Source organism: Periplaneta americana, chromosome 3, assembly GCF_040183065.1.
Source record: "Periplaneta americana isolate PAMFEO1 chromosome 3, P.americana_PAMFEO1_priV1, whole genome shotgun sequence".
NCBI lineage: Eukaryota > Metazoa > Arthropoda > Insecta > Blattodea > Blattidae > Periplaneta > Periplaneta americana.
In genome coordinates, this window is record NC_091119.1 from 110,924,085 (window position 1) to 110,946,341 (window position 22,257).

Sequence of the window (22,257 nt, forward strand, 5' to 3'; positions counted from 1 at the left end):
TCAGTGGTTGAGCGTTGGTAAGTTAAACCAAAGGTCCCGGGTTCGATACCCGGCTCCGGAACAATTTTTCCCTCGAAATTATTCAAATCAACTTTACAGGGTGTTATACCTGAAATCTTGATTTGCATAATACACGTCACTGTTCGTTAACAGAAAGCCACAATTTAAGTCACACGGAGTTAGTGTGCACTCGAAGTTGGTTGCTTGACGGTTGTCAGCCCACTTTGAGGTCTGTGAATATAGAGGGAAAAATTGGATCGGTGTCGGTTAGAGTTCCCGAGTAGCTCAGTGGTAGAGCGTTGGTACGTTAAACCAAAGGTCCCGGGTTCGATACCCGGCTCCGGAACATTTTTTTCTCTCGAAATTATTCAATAATATTCAGGTTTTTTATATTCTTATCGTTCTTTTGCGATTTAAATAATATTCAAGTTATCATTTATATTCTGTTTTCCTTCATTAGCATTATGAAACAATATTCAAGTTATTTATATTGTTATTGTTCTTTCGCAATATATTAATTAAACAAACCGATATTTATCATTTATATTCTGTTATCGTTCTTTAGTGATACTGTATAAATAATATTCTAGTTATTTATATTGTAATCGTTCTTTAGCGATATAAATAACATAAATTTAATATTAGGTTTGGAAAAATCCAGTTGCATAATACTGGTATTAGTTTTTCTTTTTGTATTATTACATTATACTATCTTGAACCACAATAAAATGAAAAGGAGAAACGAGGAATTGAACCTGAGACGTTGACATCTAAATTCCGACGTTCGTCCGCTAAGCTACGAGAGCAAAAGTGTGGAAACATTTTCGGAAAAATTTGCCCAATCACACTCTAAGATCTTCTGATGATTCGTAGAAGCTAGTCCAGGATGCGGGGGGCAAAGGCTAATTGAGATTTCCCGGTCTCTGACCGGGTCAAACATCCTGATAGAATTAATATTTAACGCTTGCCGTGACTTTCGGTGAAGTCCGGAGGGCCCAATTAGTCAAATCCACTCTCCTCATCTCCACGCTTGGGCCCCTTGGAATTTAATAAGATGCGAAAGAGATAGTGGTGTGCGGAAAGCAACGGGATGTTACCGCTTTTAGGCCTATCCTTCCCAAGAAAACTGCAAACATGAACAAAGGAAGCTTTTAATAGAAGAAGAAGGATCTTCTGCGGACCTCTGGAAAAAGAACTAAGGAAGAGACTAGTGAAGTGCTTTGTGTGGAGTGTGGCATTGTATGGGGGAAAGAACATGGACATTACGACGAAATGAAGAGAAATGAATTGAATCATTTGAAATGTGGATGTGGAGAAGAACGGTGCGTGTAAAGTGGACAGACAGAATAACAAATAAAATTGTGTTTGAAAAATTGAGTGAAGAAAGAATGATGCTGAAACTGATTAGAAAGATAAAAAGGAATTTGTTGGGTCTCTGGTTGAAAAGAATAATAGACGACATTAGGATATGTGGATCATATGCGGAGACTAAGAGGAAGGCAGAAAATAGGAAAGATTGGAGATTGCTGGGTTTGCAATGTAAGACCTGCGCATGGACAGAACATTTATGTGTGTATGTTCAGAATGCCTGGAATATCGTGTCTAAGAACAGTCGCTATTTGCAAAGACTAGTCAATTCCATGCCCACTCGACTGCAAGATGATCGAGATAAGAGGAAGATAGACTAAATATTGAATTGTGGCTTTTTGTTTTGTTTTTTGAACGCTTAATTGATGAATGTTTTAAGGCCGACGCCAGTAAATTTGTTATGTTTATGCCACGAAAGATATTTTATTGAGAATAAAATCTTTTTTCTTTCCATTTGCAGCCACAATATCAAATGATAATGATAAAGTCATGGCATAATATATTAATGAACCTGATGTTAATTACTAAAATAATCATAAAAGAGAAAGGAGCCATTATGTCTAGTTTGTCTCTCTCAAAAACAGAACAAAAAAGGACATAAGAAGCACGAGGTTGTAGTCGAACGCAGGACCTCATGAATAAGAGGCCTGAACGCTACCATTATGCTATCGAATAACACACAGTATGCTTCAATTATAACTGTAGATATCAGGCAACGTGGTCCAACAACATGTAACATCGCCTGTCTCCGAATTGTAGCGAAGATACCCGAAGGGAACTTTGATTCAGGAGAGCGGCCACTTTTTCTTCTGACAGCTGTACAGGTATTTTTAGTTTGGTTAGTCAGACTGAGTGGTATCTATGGTCGAATGGATCATGTATTAAGTTAATGTGCTGGCTGGGTGTTGTGTTCAGATTCATACTCAGATAGTTAATATATATATATATATATATATATATATATATATATATATATATATATTTAGAGAGTGGTTCATGAACATATGGTTAATAGGTTAGTCACTGATGGTCGAGAGACGGCCATATTAGATGGTTTAATCACTTATAAGTGTGTTGACCTCAGCCTTGTGATACTTACATGATTTACATATCCTGGGGATATCATTTCAGATTAGTTTGTCCTATTTTCACTCATCTATTTCATGTTTATTGTTATTTCATTTTTCATTTATGTACATTGTTACTTATTATTGTTAATTATATTTGTTTTACAAATTCACACTATTCATTTCTAAAAGTCTTCCACTGCGCACACCCAATCCTTTCAATGTGCCGTCCACCTGGCGAAAGCAGCCAATATAAGAAAGATAAAGAGGAGGAGTGGATGATCGTACCACCGCCCTCACAACAGCATAATAATTATTAATTATTGATGATGTGCCTATAATAGGCAGGCTTTTATGTTATGCATTTGTTAAGACTATGCTGTGAAATAAGCCTTTCTTTATTAAAAACAATCAGGTACAAGAAGTGCTGAAATGATTTATATTGTCAGCACACATTCTGAGTGCAGAGCCATCTTCCACGAAAATATTTAGGCCTACCTATTTAAAAACAGAGAAATTGCAACATTGGTCATACTTGAGAAAGATAGGCTTGAAGACATTTTTTGAAACTACAGTAAATTTAAACATTGCAAAAATGAAAAAGATTATAGTTTTAGAATGTTATTTCACTGATGGATGTAATTTTAATGTGCAATGTGGTGTAGGGGTGTCATGTTACCGAAAACTGTCCTTATATTCCGACCTACGTTTGTATGGTCGCGTACTAAACATAAACCTTTAGACCTAAATAAACACAGCCCAATTATTTTTGTGAAATAAAACATCAGATCCATATTCGTACATTGAATAAGAAAAAGTTATTTTTATAATAAACATTACATTTAGGCCTACCTATTTCGTTTTCTAACCGCACACAGATCTGCCCTCTAGTGATAATATATTGTCTTTTTTCTTTCCAAAGAACATAATCTTAAGTTTGAATTATTAAGTATTTAGACCGTTTCTTACTATACACACGGTTGTCTCTAGTAGAGTCGACCGTGTTCGGCGATTATTACTTACTTACTTACAAATGGTTTTTAAGGAACCCGAAGGTTCATTGCCGCCCTTACATAAGCCCGCCATCAGTCCCTATCCTGTGCAAGATTAATCCAGTCTCTATCATCATATCCCATCTCCCTCAAATCCATTTTAATATTATCCTCCCATCTACGTCTCGGCCTCCACAAAGGTCTTTTTCCCTCCGGTCTCCAAACTAACACTCTATATGCATTTCTGGATTCGCCCATACGTGCTACATGCCCTGCCCATCTCAAACGTCTGGATTTAATGTTCCTAATTATCTCAGGTGAAGAATACAATGCGTCCAGTTCTGCGTTGTGTAACTTTCTCCATTCTCCTGTAACTTCATCCCGCTTAGCCCCAAATATTTTCCTAAGCACCTTATTCTCAAACACCCTTAACCTATGTTCCTCTCTCAGAGTGAGAGTCCAAGTTTCACAACCATACAGAACAACCGGTAATATAACTGTTTTATAAATTCTAACCTTCAGATTTTTTGACAGCAGACTAGATGATAAAAGCTTCTCAACCGAATAATAACACGTATTTCCCATATTTATTCTGCAATTAATTTCCTCCCGAGTGTCATTTATATTTGTTACTGTTGCTCCAAGATATTTGAATTTTTCCATCCCTTCGAAGGATAAATCTCCAATTTTTATATTTCCATTTCGTACAATATTCTGGTCACGAGACATAATCATATACTTTGTCTTTTCGGGATTTACTTCCAAACCGATCGCTTTACTTGCTTCAAGTAAAATTTCCGTGTTTTCCCTAATCGTTTGTGGATTTTCTCCTAACATATTCACGTCATCCGCATAGACAAGAAGCTGATGTAACCCGTTCAATTCCAAATCCTGCCTGTTATCCTGAACTTTCCTAATGGCATATTCTAAAGCGAAGTTAAAAAGTAAAGGTGATAGTGCATCTCCCTGCTTTAGCCCGCAGTGAATTGGAAAAGCATCAGATAGAAACTGACCTATACGGACTGTGCTGTATTATTATTATTATTATTATTATTATTATTATTATTATTATTATTATTATTATTATTATTATTATTATTATTATATTAGTCTGGTCAAAGACTACTATGATACAAATTTATTAATTTACGATTTCGTGTCAACTGCTTTAGTTCCGACACGGCAGACAGTAGGCGAAAAGAGCCGCACGCGGTTATTAAGTCTATGGAGCCGCACTGCACTACGGACTCTGCACTATACTACCACAGTCTAGTATATATAGTCGCGAAGCTCAATACGTAGTAAATATGCAAACATTAGATAGTTGCTCACCACTAGGATCGCTAATATCGGCTCATTACGGGCAATGCAAAATAGTACCATCACAGTCTATTGTTTCTAGCACCCTCAAAACTCAAGCTTCGTGACTGTATATAGTAGACTGTGATACTACTGCACAACTTCACAACGTCCTCGTCGCTCCCTTCCCGCGTGTGCGCACGGACCTTGGCGTGTGCGAGACAGAACCACAGTCTAGTTACTAGTATATACAGTCACGAAGGTTGAGTTTTGAGGATGCTAGGAACAATAGCTGTGCCAGTACTATTTCGCATTGTCTGTAATGAGGCGATAGTAACGATCCTAGTGGTTAGCAACTATCTCTGGATGCATATTCACTACGTATTGAGCTTCGTGAATGTACATACTAGACTGTGAGAGAACTGTCAATACCTGACTATTTTTGTAAAGACTTGTACAGTGGAATTTCCAATGCCCAATTCTCGCTCATTACAAGGCTGAACCAAAATGTTGAAATAAAGGAAGGCAGAAGCAGCATGCTTGCAAATTGCAATTTAATATACATTTGTGCGAGATCGTGCGTATTTGCTTGCTTTCCGCACAAAACCAATACGCGGTAAGTGTGAAATACCACATTCAGTATTCCCAACGTAACACACATAACAATTTCCCTATTCATACCGCTTAAGCGTCATATTCATTTTACTGCTTAGGCTTTTAACATATTATTTTTAAAGACGTTCAATATAGTAATAATTATAAATTGGAAACTTACCACTGCACTTTCACCTAAATTGCACTGTTAATTATTGTTTTTAAATATTTGCAAAAATTAAGTAAACTCTACAACACCACAAAAGTTACTGCATTTGTAATGCAAGTAACATTAAGTAAGCCGTGAAAAAATCAACAAGATTCCAGACTCATCATAGACTGGGGGGAAAAAAAGACAGACGTATATCACGGCCTGCTGCAGTATAGTAAACACAGAAAACATTTTATAGGAACAATGTTGAAGATAGATATATTTGTTTTCCAAAGTTGCCGTCATTGAACATAAACCAAGATGGAGATTTCATTGCAACTAATTAGAAATTCCTCTTTCAGGTATGTAATAAACGATCTTCGCATAAAATAATGTACGATACACGAGCGGTATGTTTGTTTTCATGTTCTCGGAAATTAAAAAAGCTCAACTACGTTTCGCTTTTTCAATCTTTTCCTCGAACATGAAAACGTCAACATACCGCTCTTGTAAGGTATATTACTATTGTGTCGAATTGTGAAGTGTTGCTATGGCTCCTGTTAGAACTTCAAGAAGAGATCTAATGTCTTACTTATTGAGGGAAAAGAATTTCTAAAAACGGACGATGATGTAGTTTATTGTGATTGTTGTAATGAAAATCTCAATTTTGATAGTGCATATGTTTACTATTTTTTTTTTCTTCATTTTGCATGTTTTGTCATTATAATAGTGCATGAATGCATGTTTTAAGATTTGATAGTGCATGAAAATCCAGGTTCTACTTATCATTAAACAAATTTTCTGACCTAGCTGAAACTAAAGGCTTGTAAGAAAAGGCACTTCTAACATGAATGACACTGTGTGAATAGCTCCAAAACATTTATATACTATTATTACTGCTCCAACTACTGTATTCAAAATGCTCATGTGTCCTGTATCACCAAAACTATTATTTTTATCGCTTTGCCGTCTTGAATATTTTTCACAGTGCAACACAAAGAAAAGGACCTACATTGCACAAAAAATCATGATTAGTGGGGAAATTATTTGTCGACAGATCATGGATTAGACCTACTGTCTCTGATATCCTCTGTTGGAAATTTCAGTTTCTACAAGACTATTTCCATATAAAAAATTAGTTGGCTGCCATTGTCTTAATTAGTACTATCAAAATCAGTGTCCCTCTCCATCAGTAACTTCGTAATTTCTGCATGACCATGTACAATTGATAAAGTCAATGCGTTACAACCAACTTCATTGGTAGCATTAATGTCAGCGCCATTTTCCGTGAGCAACTTTACAATTTCTATATGACCTTTTGCACATGACCAAATTAGTGAAGAACTACCATATTTATTACAGGCATTAACATGAGCGCCATATTCTATCAGTAACTTAACAGTTTCTACATGACCACTTGCAGATAACAAAATTAGTGCTGTATCTCCATTCTTATTACAGGCATTAACATGAGCGCCATATTCTATCAGTAACTTAACAGTTTCTACATGACCACTTGCAGATAACAAAATTAGTGCTGTATCTCCATTCTTATTACAGGCATTAACATGAGCGCCATATTCTATCAGTAACTTAACAGTTTCTACATGACCACTTGCAGATAACAAAATTAGTGCTGTATCTCCATTCTTATTACAGGCATTAACATGAGCGCCATATTCTATCAGTAACTTAACAGTTTCTACATGACCATTTGCAGCTGACAAAATTAGTGCCGAATCTCCATCCTTATTACAGATATTAACATGTGCGCCATTTTCTATCAGTAACTTAATAGTTTGTACATGATCATATGCAGATAGCAAAATTAGTGAAGTACTACCATATTTATTACAAGCATTAACATGAGCGCCATTTTCTATCAGTAACTTAACCGTTTCTACATGACCACATGCAGATGACAAAATTAGTGCTGTATCTCCATTCTTATTACAGGCATTAACATGAGCACCATTTTGTATGAGTAACCTAACAGTTTCTACCTGATTGTTTTCAGATGACAAAATTAGTGCTGTATTTCCATTCTTATTACAGGCATTAACATGAGCACCATTTTGTATGAGTAACCTAACAGTTTCTGTATGACCATTTGCAGATGACAAAATTAGTGCTGTATCTCCATTCTTATTGCAGGCATTAACATGAACGCGGTTTTGTATGAGTAACCTAACAATTTCTGCATGATCATTTGGAGATGGCAAAAATAGTGCTGTATCTTCATTCTCATTACAGACATTAACATGAGTGTTATTTTGTATGAGTAACCTAACAGTTTCTACATGACCATTTGCAGATGACAAAATTAGTGCTGTATCTCCATTCCTATTACAGGCAATAACATGAGCGCCATTTTGTATGAGTAACCAAACAGTTTCTACATGACCATTTGCAGATGATAAAATTAGTGCTGTAGCTCCATTCTTATTACAGGCATTAACATGAGCGCCATTTTGTATCAGTAACCTAACAGTTCCTACATGACCATTTGCAGATGACAAAATTAGTGCTGTATCTCCATTCTTATTGCAGGCATTAATATGAACGCGATTTTCTATAAGTAACCTAACAATTTCTACATAACCATTTTCAAATGACAAAATTAGTTCTGTATCTCCATTCTTATTAGAGGCATTAACATAAACGCTATTTTCTATCAGTAACTTAACAGTTTCTACGTGACCATTTGCAGATGACAAAATTAATGGGGTATCACCATCCTTACTACATGCATTAACATCAGCACCTCCTTCTATTAGGAACTTCACAGTTTCATAATGGCCCGATATAGCTGCAATATGTATTGAAGTTTGATTTAAGTTGTCATGAGAATTAATATCAGCACCATTCTTGCCTAATAACTTCACTATATCCCAGTGACCCTGTCTAGTGGCATACAGTATTGGAGTATTATTAGTTTTGTCAGTCGCATTAATATCAGCACCCCTTTCTAGCAACATCACGACAAGTTGCAAGTGGCCGTGAGTGGCTGCTAGAAGAATTGGTGTTTTGGCCCTGTTATCACGTGTATTAACATCAATCCCTTTGTCCAGTAAAATTTCCACTTTTTTCATATCACCAGTCTCGGCTAATTCGAGGATTTTCAAATGTGTGCTTGTAGGTGCTATCTGCGTAGATGTGGTTTTATGCTTGTCGCTTTTATTAATCCTTGCACCTCTCTTTACTAAAAGTTTCACAGTGTCATTATCATCTCTCTCTCTAGCGTATGACAGTGGAGTTCTTCCAATTTCGTCCTCTGCATTTATATCTGCACTACTGTCTAATAGGAACTCTATCATCTTTGTATATCCGCGTCCTGCTGCAACATGTAACATCGTAGCAGAAATAATAATCCCGTGATATTCTCCATAAGTACGATCATCCACATGCACACCGCACTCAAGCAATAACTTTACAATGTTGATGTATCCTCGTCTGGCAGCCAAATATAAAATACTTCGCACAAAATTTTTATCACAGAGCTTCTTTCTACCGATCACGATGTCATTCATGTCAGCTCCATTTTCTATTAGTAGGTCAAGAGCTGACCAAGCGCCTATGCTGTCAGCCAACTGTAGAGGTCTCAACGACAATATACCATCTTTAATATTGGGATCTGCACCATAATTCAAAAGTATTTCCATTATCTGTGAAGATAAACCAGGAGAGTAATCATATTTATAACTGTCAAAATCATTATCGATGTGGTTGATCACAACCAAATGTAAAGGTGTTCTTCCACCATTATCTCTCTGATTCACAACACCATTTTTCGACGACACCAAAGATAAAACAGTATCTTTATTTTCATTCAGTACGGCCATATGCAATGGGAATGTTTCTGCCAAAATGCGATCTAATACAATTCTAATTAATTTAAACTTGGGTTCAAATATTTGTATCTTTAAATACTCTTTCTCACATTTGAAATTCTGTGCAAACCACTTCGCAGCAAAAAACTCTGCAAACGTTCTGTGAATGAACACAGCTTTGGAATTTACTACATCCATTATAATGCCCTTCTTCTCATGACCCGCACTCAAATAGTTCAAAAAGCGCTTGGCATGTCTAGAAACATGCTGGAAGCTTTGCAGTTGCGGAAGATCATCATCCCCAAATAAAGAGTGTACGGCGCAAACCATATGGTTCTCCTCAAACACGTCTCTCAACTGTCTGCATTCTTCAGCAACCATCACGTTTGACATGTTCTTTCGTGCCTTTTCGGCTACATAAATGTCCCACTTCCGGTCTACAAATTTGTTGTATAATTGCAAGAGGTCCAACTTGTGAGGCAGTGACATCTTCCCTGACTCAGAGTATCGATAGGCTTCATTCTCGAACACTTCAGCCAGCATCAACATTTGTAACGGAATCCCCGTGAAAGTTCTTAGCTTGTCATTCAAGGATTTTTCTGTAAGTTCTAATAATCCGTTGATGAACATGTTGATATCATGAGGGTCCTTACATATACTCTTCCACAATTTGAGGAGAAAATTGTGTTGATCGAATGGTGTGAAGAGATTCAACTCAAATGGGAGAGAGGAAAACTCTCTTTCAAGTACTTTTCTCATTACAGGACGAGTTGTAATCCACAGTTTCTTATATGTTTTTTCGCAAAATTGTCTCATAATCTCTAGGATCTTGTCAGTATATTTTGGGCTGACCTCATCAACACCGTCAATGAGTATCGTGATGTTTCCTCCATGCTGAAGCTGGTACTGAAATAGTGACGTCTCAAATGCAGTATTGAATTTCCCTGCTTTCAGTAGTAACGCAACTGCAGACACGTCTTTCTCGTTAAGCAAATCCGTATGATCATTGAGGATCACATGTACCACCCAACAGGCGGGATCTTCTTTTTTGAGTTCTTGAGCTAACATCACGAGTTCCGTCGACTTGCCCATTCCAGGCTCTGATACAAGTATAACTGCCTCGTTAGGAAGCTGCTTAACTTCTTGCAAGGTTCTGTTGGAGATGTGATCTGTTAGGTAACTCGAAATAAATGCCACGCTACCTTTGGATTGTTTCCATAAAAAACAATATTCTTCTTCTTTGTGAAACCAGTGAACAGCACTGAACATATTTCTCGCCCTCAAGAAGCCTTCTCTGCCATCAATGACGAAATACCGACAGGTATTTGATTTAGAATGGTTTTCAGTAACAAGTTCTTCTACACGTTCACCGGTTGGGATTAATTTCTGAAGCTCATCTACGGATATTCCACTTACAACAAAGTGACAAGGTTCTGAAAATATACCTTCATGAGCATGTTCTTTCCTCAGGAATGTCCGTGATATGTAGAACTTTCTTCCACTTTCGAGTCTATGGCCAATTGTAATTTCGCACTTCGTAGTTAGTAGTTCTACTACAATTTCAGCAGTCATTGCTGAATTAAAAGCATCTGCATCACCCAGAGACTTGAGTTTTATCGGAGAGCCCTGAAAATTTACTGTGCAGTCCAATATCTTATTTTGTGACGCCATATCTAGGTGGCTGAAGAAGAATTTATCTCTATAAAGTCTATATTTATCTACCATAATTTTATCAGCATTGTCAGTTACAAAAACTAGAATCCTTCTCGAATCTAAATGCGAAAATAATGTTTCTATATCTTCAGTCCTACCATGAATGACAAGTATATCATTCCCCGACCAGCGACCCCAGAAAGCTAAAATCTCCTTCATACGTTTTCGAAATGTATCGATGTCCACCATAATTTTTTTCTCGAGACTCTGGTGGATTTTCAAACAAGTTAAGGAGTTTACGTTACTAACACATAAAACTTCTCCTTTAGCTGGAAGCTTTGCTCTCAATGATTCCAATTCTCTCTCATCGAACGTTACGTCTAATCTTGACAGCTCATCTATTTTCGATATAGAGACGTCGGAAACACTTTCTTCCATAATGTCCACCCAAATCCTCGATCTTTCCGTAAGGTAATGATTTGAATTCTCCCACCATTTTGTAACATCACTCAGAAACCTGTCATACTGAGAATCTGCGCCAAGTAAAGCCTCTATCTCAGCCCGAATGAAATCATCTAGTCGTTTCTCATTCGCTTGCCCGGTAAGAAACCGTAATTGGCGCAGAAACTTCTGGAAGTCAGGGACATTTTGTAATGAGTGGAAAGCGCTGTCAGAAATGATAAGACATTTTCCACCTGTCTTGAGATCAATATGGAAGTCAGCGTCGTCAACTTTACTGTCCACGTTTTTGTTCATGTGAGCACTTGTGTAAACAACGAACCACGCGTCCTTAAAGGGACCACAGTCTTTCAAGTCCTGGTGCCGCTCCCACTTCTCCTTCAGCTCACAGAAGGAATGGTAGTACTTCAGCAAGCTGAAATCGCCGTCATCTGCCATTAGTTGTCTCTCTGTTACAGTCTTGTGTACACCTTGCCTGTGTTTCAACTGCAGAAATATTGCTTTACCTGGAACTTTCACTACTAAATCATCGAATTTCCCAGCATTCTTCATGTTGCTGGCGATGTGGATGTTTGCCTTCTCTCTGATGCTCCGAAGTAACAATAGGGCTGCCAGTTTTACTTCATATAGTTGTCCAGACATTTTCGCAAATGAACTTTGTTTCTGGTACGTCTGTAAGTGCATAACATAAAAAATCACCACCAAATAATACCATGTTATTTCACGTATACAGAATGTATCAAAATGTAAAGTCAACCATTATGGAGGTGATAGAGGACCTGATTTTCTGAAGAAAAAAAAATGTTAATACTATTTTTCTGAATTTTCGTTTTCGTGTTGCACAATGATAAACGTCCTTTTGTTTGTCATTATATGTGAACCCATTTATAATTTTATTTTGCTAAGTATGCTCTGTTGTGATTATTGTACTGTAGTTTTACAGCCTGTATTCGGTTTTCCCAACTTGTGATTAGGGATGGTCCAGTTTATTGGCCGGAGCGGTCTCCAGACTTAACACCACTGGACTTCTATTTATGAAACTCTGTGAAGGAACATGTTTGCAATTCTGAGATAACAAATGTATATAATCTTGTCGCAACCATTCACACAGCTATAGCGAAGATGACAGCAGGGAGTGTGGAACTTATAACGTTAGATTAGACTATGTGAGATATTTTCAATATCTGCTCCGATAGACTTTAATTATAACCAGAGTAGTTGTGCTTATTCAAGTACTTAACATATCATTAATCGAAATGAAACACCAAATGGATCCACAGAATATGACAATCATAGTAAAGTTTATCATCGTGCAACTCGAAAACGGGGACGAATTCAGAAAAATGGCAGAAATATTTTTACAGCAAATCAGGTTCTCTATCACCGCCATAACGATTGACCTTACCTTTCGATATATCCTGTATATTTCTAGCAAAAGAGAGAAAATGATACAAGTTAATTATGTAAAAACATTTTCGAAGTTAACTACATGAATTTGATTATATGATGTTGTTACTCAAGTGTTCTCACTACGTCATAAAATTAATTAAACATTATATATCTATATGCATAACGTGGCCTGGCGAAGTGGTGTGCAACTTGAAAAATGGGTTACAATCCTGCCATATGTCCGCAGTATGCGGAACCCGAATCACGCAAGTGAAGGGGATAGGCATTAGACACACACTGCATATCTATGTACCAATTCATTTAAAACTCATAACTCTGATTGGTGTAATATGTAGCTATTCGGTGATGTATGCAATGGAGGGGAAAGAAACGGGCTAGTCTACCCCATTATTTCCTGGCTTAGTTTCCTCATGAGTGGTGTCTTGTTGGTTTGTCTTGTGAGGTTCAAACCTGTCTTCCAGGGGCGTATTTTGCGGACTACCGGGGCTACCGGCGGTAGCCCAAGGAAATTACAAAAGAAAAAGTTTATAATATAACATAATGTAATAATTTTATATTATTAGTTTTACCACAGTAATTAAAATTAAAGTAATTGTTAGATTTATATGCGCTCTCTGCTCTCGAAAAGAAACAAGTTGTCAAGGCGGCATCGCTGGAGAAACCGCTTGCTACGTGAGGTAGCCTGTGACCGTACCGCGCACGCTGTCCTTCGCACAATTGCCCATCCCCCCCGCTCTCTTCTGTTTCCATCGTGCAGTGTAGACGGGTGAGTTGCCGCTCTCGTGATCGGTTTTTTCGCAGGCGCGAAGCAGCAATACGCTTAGCACGCTAGCTCATGAATGTGATTGTGTTCTTGCAGTACAGTATTCTAAATTTGTGATTTGTTCGAGTGTCTAAGAGTTATATTAATTGTTAATTATTAAGTTTTTAATTTCCCAATTAAGTGATATTGTGAAAAATATGGCAGAACAAGTTTCTGGAGAGGTTTGTGTTGAAAATGACTGTGTAATAGAAGGTTTATTAAGTGCCTTTTAACCGTCGTACATACAACGAGGAAGTTGAAATTGTGAAAATGGAAAGACCAACTCCTGAGTTAAATTTGTCCATGGACGTAAAAGAAAAACAGCGTGAGTACACACGCCATTTCACTTCAACATCATATGGTAAGTGGAATTGGTTGTGTGGTAGTTCTAAACTGTCTAAACTATTTTGCTGGCCATGTTTGTTATTTAGCCGCGAAACTAATGTGTGGTCAAAAGAGGGTTTTCTAATATCAACTCCCTTCGAACGGCAGTCCTAAAACACGACAAATCAAAAGCTCATATTTGTAGTAGCATGAACTTTGCAAACTTTGGGAAGACAAGAATTGATTTACAGCTAGATAAGCAAAAAGCTCTACATATCAACTAACACAATGCTCCTGTGGAAAAAAAATCGGGAGATTTTACTGCGTCTTATTAACGCAGTCTCCTTTCTAGGAAAACAAGAATTGGCTTTTCGGGATCATAATGAGAGTGTGGAATCAGATAATAGGCGAAATTATATTGGATATTTAAGTTCCTTAAGTGAATTTGACCATTTACTGGCCAATCATCTTGAGAGTTCAACATTATTTCGTGGTACTTCTCCCGCAATTCAGAATTACTTAATATTTGCTATAAGTGGGGTTATGATAAAGAACATAAAATCTGAAATAGAAGAAGCACCTTTTCCGGCCATTGTTGTTGATGAAACAAGTGACTGTTCTAATGAGAGCCAATTGTCCAGTGTTTTAAGATACGTCGATAGTACTGCCAATGTTCAAGAACGGTTTATAGGAGTCACAAATGTCAGTTCGGGCAAAACTGCTGCTGCTTGGTTTCAGTATGTGGAAGGTGTTATAGCAGAATACAATGTCGGCAATAAGTTAATTGCACAGACATACGATGGTGCTACAGTTATGGAGGGAAATATTAATCGCTTAAAAACAAAAGTTCAAGAAAAGTATCCTCAAGCACTATTTGTCCATTGTTACAGCCATGTTCTCAATTTAGTTTTGCAACAAACTACTTCATCCATTCCAGAATGCCGCATTTTTTTTTTTCAAAACACTGTCGGGTTTAGCTGCATTTTTCTCATCATCTCCTAAAAGATCAGAAAACTCAAGAATTTATGAAAAAGAAACTCTCAAAAGTAGCACCAACTAGATGCAATTTTACATCTCGGCTTGTAAATACAGTAAAGGAATACAGAGAACAACTGACTGCTTTCTTTGAAAATATCATTTGTAATGACTCTGAAGATAACTGGGTTGATGATGTAATTGTGCAGGCTCAAGGATATTTGTATTTTTTTCACACAGTTTCAGAATATATTTCTTCTTGAAGTCTATGCTAGAGTGTTCGCACATACAGATGTGCCCTACAATATTGTTCAGACAAAAAGTCTAGACATAGCATACTGCTTGCAAGAGGTATCAAAGTTAAAAAATACTATATTCGAGTTCAGACGTAGTGGGTTTCCGTCCATATGGAAAATGAAAATTCTTCAGCCAATACAATGGAACCACCATTAAAGCGAAGAAAAGGAGATGATGAATTGAAATACAGGCAGCTGTACTACAGCATACTAGATCGTATGCACATGGAAATTACTGACAGATTTTCTAATTATGGAAAGCTTCAGTTCACATATCTTCTAGATTCTCAAAAATTTTCTGCTTATAGAGAAAACTTCCCGAATGAGGCACTAAACAAATTATTTCAGTCCTATAACAGTCACTTTGATCAAGTACGTTTGAAAAATGAATTAAATGTAATATATTCAGCAGAAGTCTTTGATTTTTCGAACAAACCTATCCATGAAATATTATCTGCCATATATGAAAACCAGCTGAACCAAGTTATTCCTGAAGTCCTTAAATTGGCAACATTAATTGTGACAATACCAGCTACGTCAGCATCGGTAGAAAGAACATTTTCTGCGTTGAAGAGAATAAAATCCTACTGTAGATCAACTCATACACAAGAATGTTTATCCGGCTTGGCACTGATGTCCATTGAAAAGTCATTTCTACAGAAACTTCGCAAGCGGCCCAACTGTAATTTCAATGACGAATTCATCAAAGTATTTTCGTCCCAATCAAGACGTCTGGAATTCATATATAAATAGGTAAGGAATTTTATTATAGGGACTTTAAAATATATTTTGTGTAATAATAGGGTCAGTGGTAGCCCAGGCCCTTAAACCAGTATACGCCACTGCTGTCTTCGTATAGTTTACTAAACAATATCTTACTACAGATAATGCAGAAAAAAGCAGAAGGAATAAACAGAGAAATGTATGAACATCGGCAGAAAAATGGAAAGAGACATGTATTACACGGAGAGACACAGAGACCCCAGTAAACTTAGAGATAGATGCCTGGATAGATAGGTATAAGGATGAATATACAGATTATCGTATTTTGAGTTTCTCTCAGTCATTACTTCTGGAGTAAGAAGTTCATCCAATGCTGTATTTGTACAGGGACATCATTTTATTTTTACCAAAATTTCTAATATTAACCTGGCTATACCTTTGGATTAACGGTTGAGAACCGGAAACACCGTTTGCTACCCACTTCCACGACTGTAATTCGATGATACTGGCGTAAAATACAAACAAATCACTTTACTAGGTATAGAAGGAAAGAAAAATAGTTCATCCATTTACGTAAACTAGGAAATATCGCGATTTTGAGTTAGACAATTTTCATTAGGTTTTTGTTTAATCAAAATACAGTACTGTATTAACAATAAGTGTTTTACTCACGAACTGAGCTATCCATTCGTACGTATTCATTATGCACGGAAACACCGTTTGCTACATACTTCCACGACTGGAATTCGATGATATTGGCGTAAAATACAAACAAATCACTTTACTAGGTATAGAAGGAAAGAAAAATAGTTCATCCATTTACGTAAACTAGGAAATATCGAGATTTTGAGTTTGATAATTTTCATTATATTTTTGTTTAATCAAAATACAGTACTGTATTAACATTAAGTGTTTTTACTCACAAACTGAGCTATCCATTCGGACGTATTCATTCTGCATTGTATATTATACTATCTACAGGACATCAGCGTACAATATAGAAAATGAAGTTAAATTGAAAAATAATCGTAATATGCATATTTAAACACATTTTTTGAAAATGATGGACGTTCATTTCGATACAGGCTTCAGTTCTTTTGTGCATATTATCGCACTATAGACTATTGTATTTAATTTCAATTACCAGTTTCGTCCTTCGTACTAGTAACTCATGTTGAAATAATTCTGCACCTACTCTATAAAAGAGTACCTTACGTACTGTAAATTCAATCTTCATTTCTGCCCGATCCGAAAAGATAAATTTACTCAGACATGCTATCTACTGTCCGTCCAAGTGGTTATGTCGCAGGGTCGTAGAAAGGAGGGAAATCACGTGACAGTTAATTAACGAGGTCCTTTTATTTAAATTATTTTAAACAGTTGTATAATATTACGTAGACGTTTAATTCCTAACAGAAATTAATGTTTTCAGAAAAGAGGTAAGACAGCCCAGCCCCTAGCCTTTACAGAGGGGCGAGCAGAAGCGGGTGGGGAAAACCGGGATGCAACGTAGCAAACGGACGACAGTATCTTTGCGAAAATATGATTCAATATTGAAAGCTCTTTCGTCACTGGAAAACGCGACTATATTTCTGGAACGTACTATAGTCACTAACTCAGTACTGTTTACTATGACCGTAAGGCGACTTTGACTGCATACGCGTCCTTGGTTCTGTGTGGAGGACGGTTGGAAGTTTACTAGTAGAGGGGGTGGAAGTGAAGTACGTTCAAAAACTCAGGCACAATAAAAATAGAAGTAAAAATGTACAATGTGTTCGGAAAGTCGCTATGCACTTAGTACGGATGTAGATTAGGTTGTAAGTTCGAATCAAACTAAGGTTTTCCTACATAGTAATGCAAGATATATTCGTAGAACTAAGTGTTCATTTTATGTACTTTTTCTGTATTCATTATTTGTTCCAATGTAATGTGACATTTAACTGTTTTAGTTTAGTTGGTAAACAGTATTGAAAAAGCGATACTGGTCTAGTGTTTAGTTGTTCGATTAAGTTTTTAATTATGGTTCTTTTTTATTGAACATGTCTTTCGACAAGGCGATAAATACACAGATTCAGTGCAGGAGGCATTTGCTGAAAAATTCCCAGAAACAACTGTAGCTCATCGCAATGCAGTTCGTTGACTTTCTAAGAAATTTCGAGAGACAGGCTCAGTGTTAGATGGCGAACGAGCTGGGAGGCCACCGTAACTAAACAACGCGAAATTGTTGAACATTTCTGACTTTATGCTGCGGAGCACATCAAAATCATTGCATAAGTTGACACAAGAGGAAGATATCGGGCTTGCAAGCGTATATAAAGCGGTTCGGAAAACGTAACAATGGTGCGAGAATTGGAAGATGCGTACATAACAAGAGGGCTATAACCTTCTAGCCCTCTTCGTAGATAAGAATCATATCACAAGTAGATCTGCAGTGTTTTCCGATAAAATTAAGCGGATTCAGGCTTGTATAGCCTCTCGCGGACGTCATTTCCAACGTCTGTTATAAGTGCACAGTGACTTTCCGAACAGCCTGTATTACCGTATAGACCTATGTTTTTGCTCAATTTTGAACGGAACAAGAATCAAAACATTCTAGTTACTGTCACTTTATCAATTTCATTACACTACTCAAATATCTGTGAAAACAATAAATAGTAAATTGTCCAACTCCAGATGGTACTGGAACAAAAGTAACACCAAGAAATAAAACTTCAGAAAAAAACTACACAGTTTTGAAGAACGGATGCCCACTATACTATTTCATTTCTATACAGAGTGTTAACACATTTGTAGAAAACATTTCAGGAATGGATGAAGGACCTAAAAGAAAGCAAAAAAAATTAATTTAAATACGTATACTTATAATCAATTATTCTTTGCTTTTTAATTAAAGGTACTATTTAGTTAATGTATGTTTGCTTATTACAACTTTATTCTTACATCATTCTTTACGAGTTCCGTGCATAATTCTACAGATTGTGCTGAAAATGTCTGCCCTGAGTTACAATACAACGTCGCACCATGCACTGTTCTACATTCTCCCTATTCCAGGTGTTTGTTGTATCTGCTGACATATCTAGCTCGTTGGCTGACATCCTTCAACACGCTGGCGAAGAATTCCAATGTTCCGAATGCATCTTTAATACCGTTGCTTACGAGATTACACAAGCTGGCGCATAGCGCTTGAAAAACGAGTCTGAAGTGGTTCCCTCGTAATGCCAATTCCGCCGCTCGGAGCGCTGTTCTGCCCTAAATATTCATAGCAGAACACTTAAACGACATTGACATTTGGGACATTAGGACTCACCATTGCTTATTAAATGCTTCGTACAATATTTTATGGACAATATACGTAATTTCCAAACTTCTACTCCTCAATTATATTACAATAAAAGCCTGTCATTCTTGATATTAAAACATATTACATATAAACTGAGGGACTGTCTGCTCTGTACTTCAGTTCATACACCAAACATTTCCGGAAATAAATTAACTTGACATCTTACATATACGCTCTATAGCCTACCCTTTTCACCTAATATTATTAATATTGTTATTAAATAAGATATTGCAACTAATTAAGGTACTGCATTATCTTTAATTTCCTTGAATTCATAATTAAGCATTTGCAAGAAGGCCTAGCTTTTCCTCTCTTAAAAAAAAAAATACGAACGTCACAATAACTGAGAAGTATAATTATTGCGCGATTTTTTCTTGCAGTGGTGAAAACATTTCTATAGGCCTACTGATTAATCTATTGAGCATAGTAATAGTAAACGCTGTAGTATTTTAGCGCGTGTAAATATATTTTGAATTAGCATTTATTAAATTAGGAAGTTAGCCTGTAATTTGTGTGATTGAAATGGTTTACTGCTGTGTGCCATTGTGCAAATCGAACCAGAATAAAGAATGTGATTTTTCGTTTCATTGTTTTCCACAAGATGAAGGACTAAGAAAGAAGTGGTGTGTAGCCATTTCTCGCGAAGGGGACAAACCAAGAACTCTTTGGACGCAAAACAAGAAATCGCGTGTCTGCAGCAGACATTTCAAAGAAGCTGATTTTAGCATTAGCACAACATTAAAACGTTTGCTTCCTAATGTGATACCATCCGTCTTTGATGATTTTCCGAAACATAAACAAAATGTTTCAAACGTAAGTAGACGCAACAAAAGAAGGATAACAGAAGTGGTGAATAACATCCATCCTGCTAAGAAAAATAAACCCAATGTTGAACATAGTACATCAGCTTTCAATGAAGCAAATGTTTCAATTGAAGAAATCTATGAAGCACATAAAAACTATAGCCACACAGTGCTCAATTGAAAGTAAAAAAATTCCCAAAGCCATTACATTACAACGTAATAAAATTACTAGGACAATTCGGAAACAAAATCAGCTTATTGGAAAACTAAGACAGACAATATGTAATTTAAAAAGCAAGCTATAAAGATACGACCTGTTGGTACTGAGTTCTTCACATAGCAAAACACAGACAAATGAATATAACTTAGCTGAACAAACTTCAAATAACACTGTAATATGCTTGGCATATTTATAATATTCGTACTCAATCAGTAATGCACAATTAATCGAACTATTTTCACGATACGCAATGCTTTGTAATGGTACTATTCATCATTTCTTAGGGCAGCGAGGCGAACCTAGCGGCAGAAATTGTCATGACTCACAGAGACCTACTCTCGATCGTGCTATGCGCCAGCTTGTGTAATCTCGTAAGCAACGTTTAATACACACTTGGTTTTAAATGTCCCCATAGCTAAAAATTCAATTGATAGTGTATGGGGAACGAGCAGACCAGGATGTTGGTTCCCTACCAAGTAGCCATAGGGAATCGCTGACTTAAGAGTCGTACGAGCAGTAAGAGAAAAATGTTGTGTGCCCTATCATTAATCTCAAGCTTTCTATATCCCCTTTTCTCTGTTACCTGGTGGTAATAATGAGCCTACTGATCTACTAGACATGGCAAACAAGGCCTACTGATCTAATAAACATGGCAAACAAGGCCTACTGATCTAATAAACATGGCAAACAAGGCTTACTGATCTAATAAACATGGCAAACAAGGCTTACTGATCCAATAAATATGGCAAACAATGCTCACTGATCTAATAAACATGGCAAACAAGGCCTACTGATCTAATAAACATGGCAAACAAGGCCTACTCATCTAATAAACATGGCAAACAAGGCTTACTGATCTAATAAACATGGCAAACAAGGCTTACTGATCTAATAAACATGGCAAACAAGGCTTACGGATCTAATAAACATGGCAAACAAGGCTTACTGATCTAATAAACATGGCAAACAAGGCCTACTGATCTAATAAATTAGGCAACAATGCTTACTGATCTAATAAACATGGCAAATAAGACCTACTGATCTAATAAACATGGCAAACAAGGTTTACTGATCTAATAAACATGGCAAACAAGGCTTACTGATCTAATAAACATGGCAAACAAGGCCTACTGATCTAATAAACATGGCAAACAAGGCCTACTGATCTAATAAACATGGTAAACAAGGCCTACTGATCTAATAAATATGGCAAACAATGCTTACTGATCTAATAAACATGGCAAACAAGGCCTACTGACCTAATAAACATGGCAAACAAGGCCTACTGATCTAATAAACATGGTAAACAAGGCCTACTGATCTAATAAATATGGCAAACAATGCTTACTGATCTAATAAACATGGCAAACAAGGCCTACTGACCTAATAAACATGGCAAACAAGGCTTACTGATCTAATGAACATGGCAAACAAGGCTTACTGATCTAATAAACATGGCAAACAAGGCCTACTGATCTAATAAACATGGCAAACAAGGCTTACTGATCTAATAAACATGGCAAACAAGGCTTACTGATCTAATAAATATGGCAAACAATGCTTACTGATCTAATAAACATGGCAAACAAGGCCTACTGATCTAATAAACATGGCAAACAAGGCTTACTGATCTAATAAACATGGCAAACAAGGCTTACTGATGTAATAAACATGGCAAACAAGGCCTACTGATCTAATAAACATGGCAAACAAGGCCTACTCATCTAATAAACATGGCAAACAAGGCTTACTGATCTAATAAACATGGCAAACAATGCCTACTGATCTAATAAACATTGCAAACAAACTAATGTAAGAAATAAACTACTGACCGAGCTAACTCAGTGATAACACACTGGACTTACATTCGGAAGGTCCCGAGTTCAATTTCCTGTTCCGACGAACCTAGTCGAGGTTCTTTCAGTTGTTTTCCTCGACTGAATATAACTAA

General features: G+C 36.7%; 1 protein-coding gene across 1 annotated transcript in view; it reads right to left on the reverse strand.

The window, feature by feature from the left end:
* Nucleotides 1-1,677: 1,677 nt before the first annotated feature.
* The window catches only part of LOC138696382 (uncharacterized), a 36,235-nt gene continuing 15,655 nt past the window's right edge, over nt 1,678-22,257 (reverse strand). The window contains exon 3 of the mRNA XM_069821273.1: nt 1,678-12,085. Coding sequence (XP_069677374.1) covers nt 6,626-12,085 — 5,460 coding nt within the window. The 3' untranslated portion in view covers nt 1,678-6,625. The remainder of the gene's footprint in view (nt 12,086-22,257) is intronic.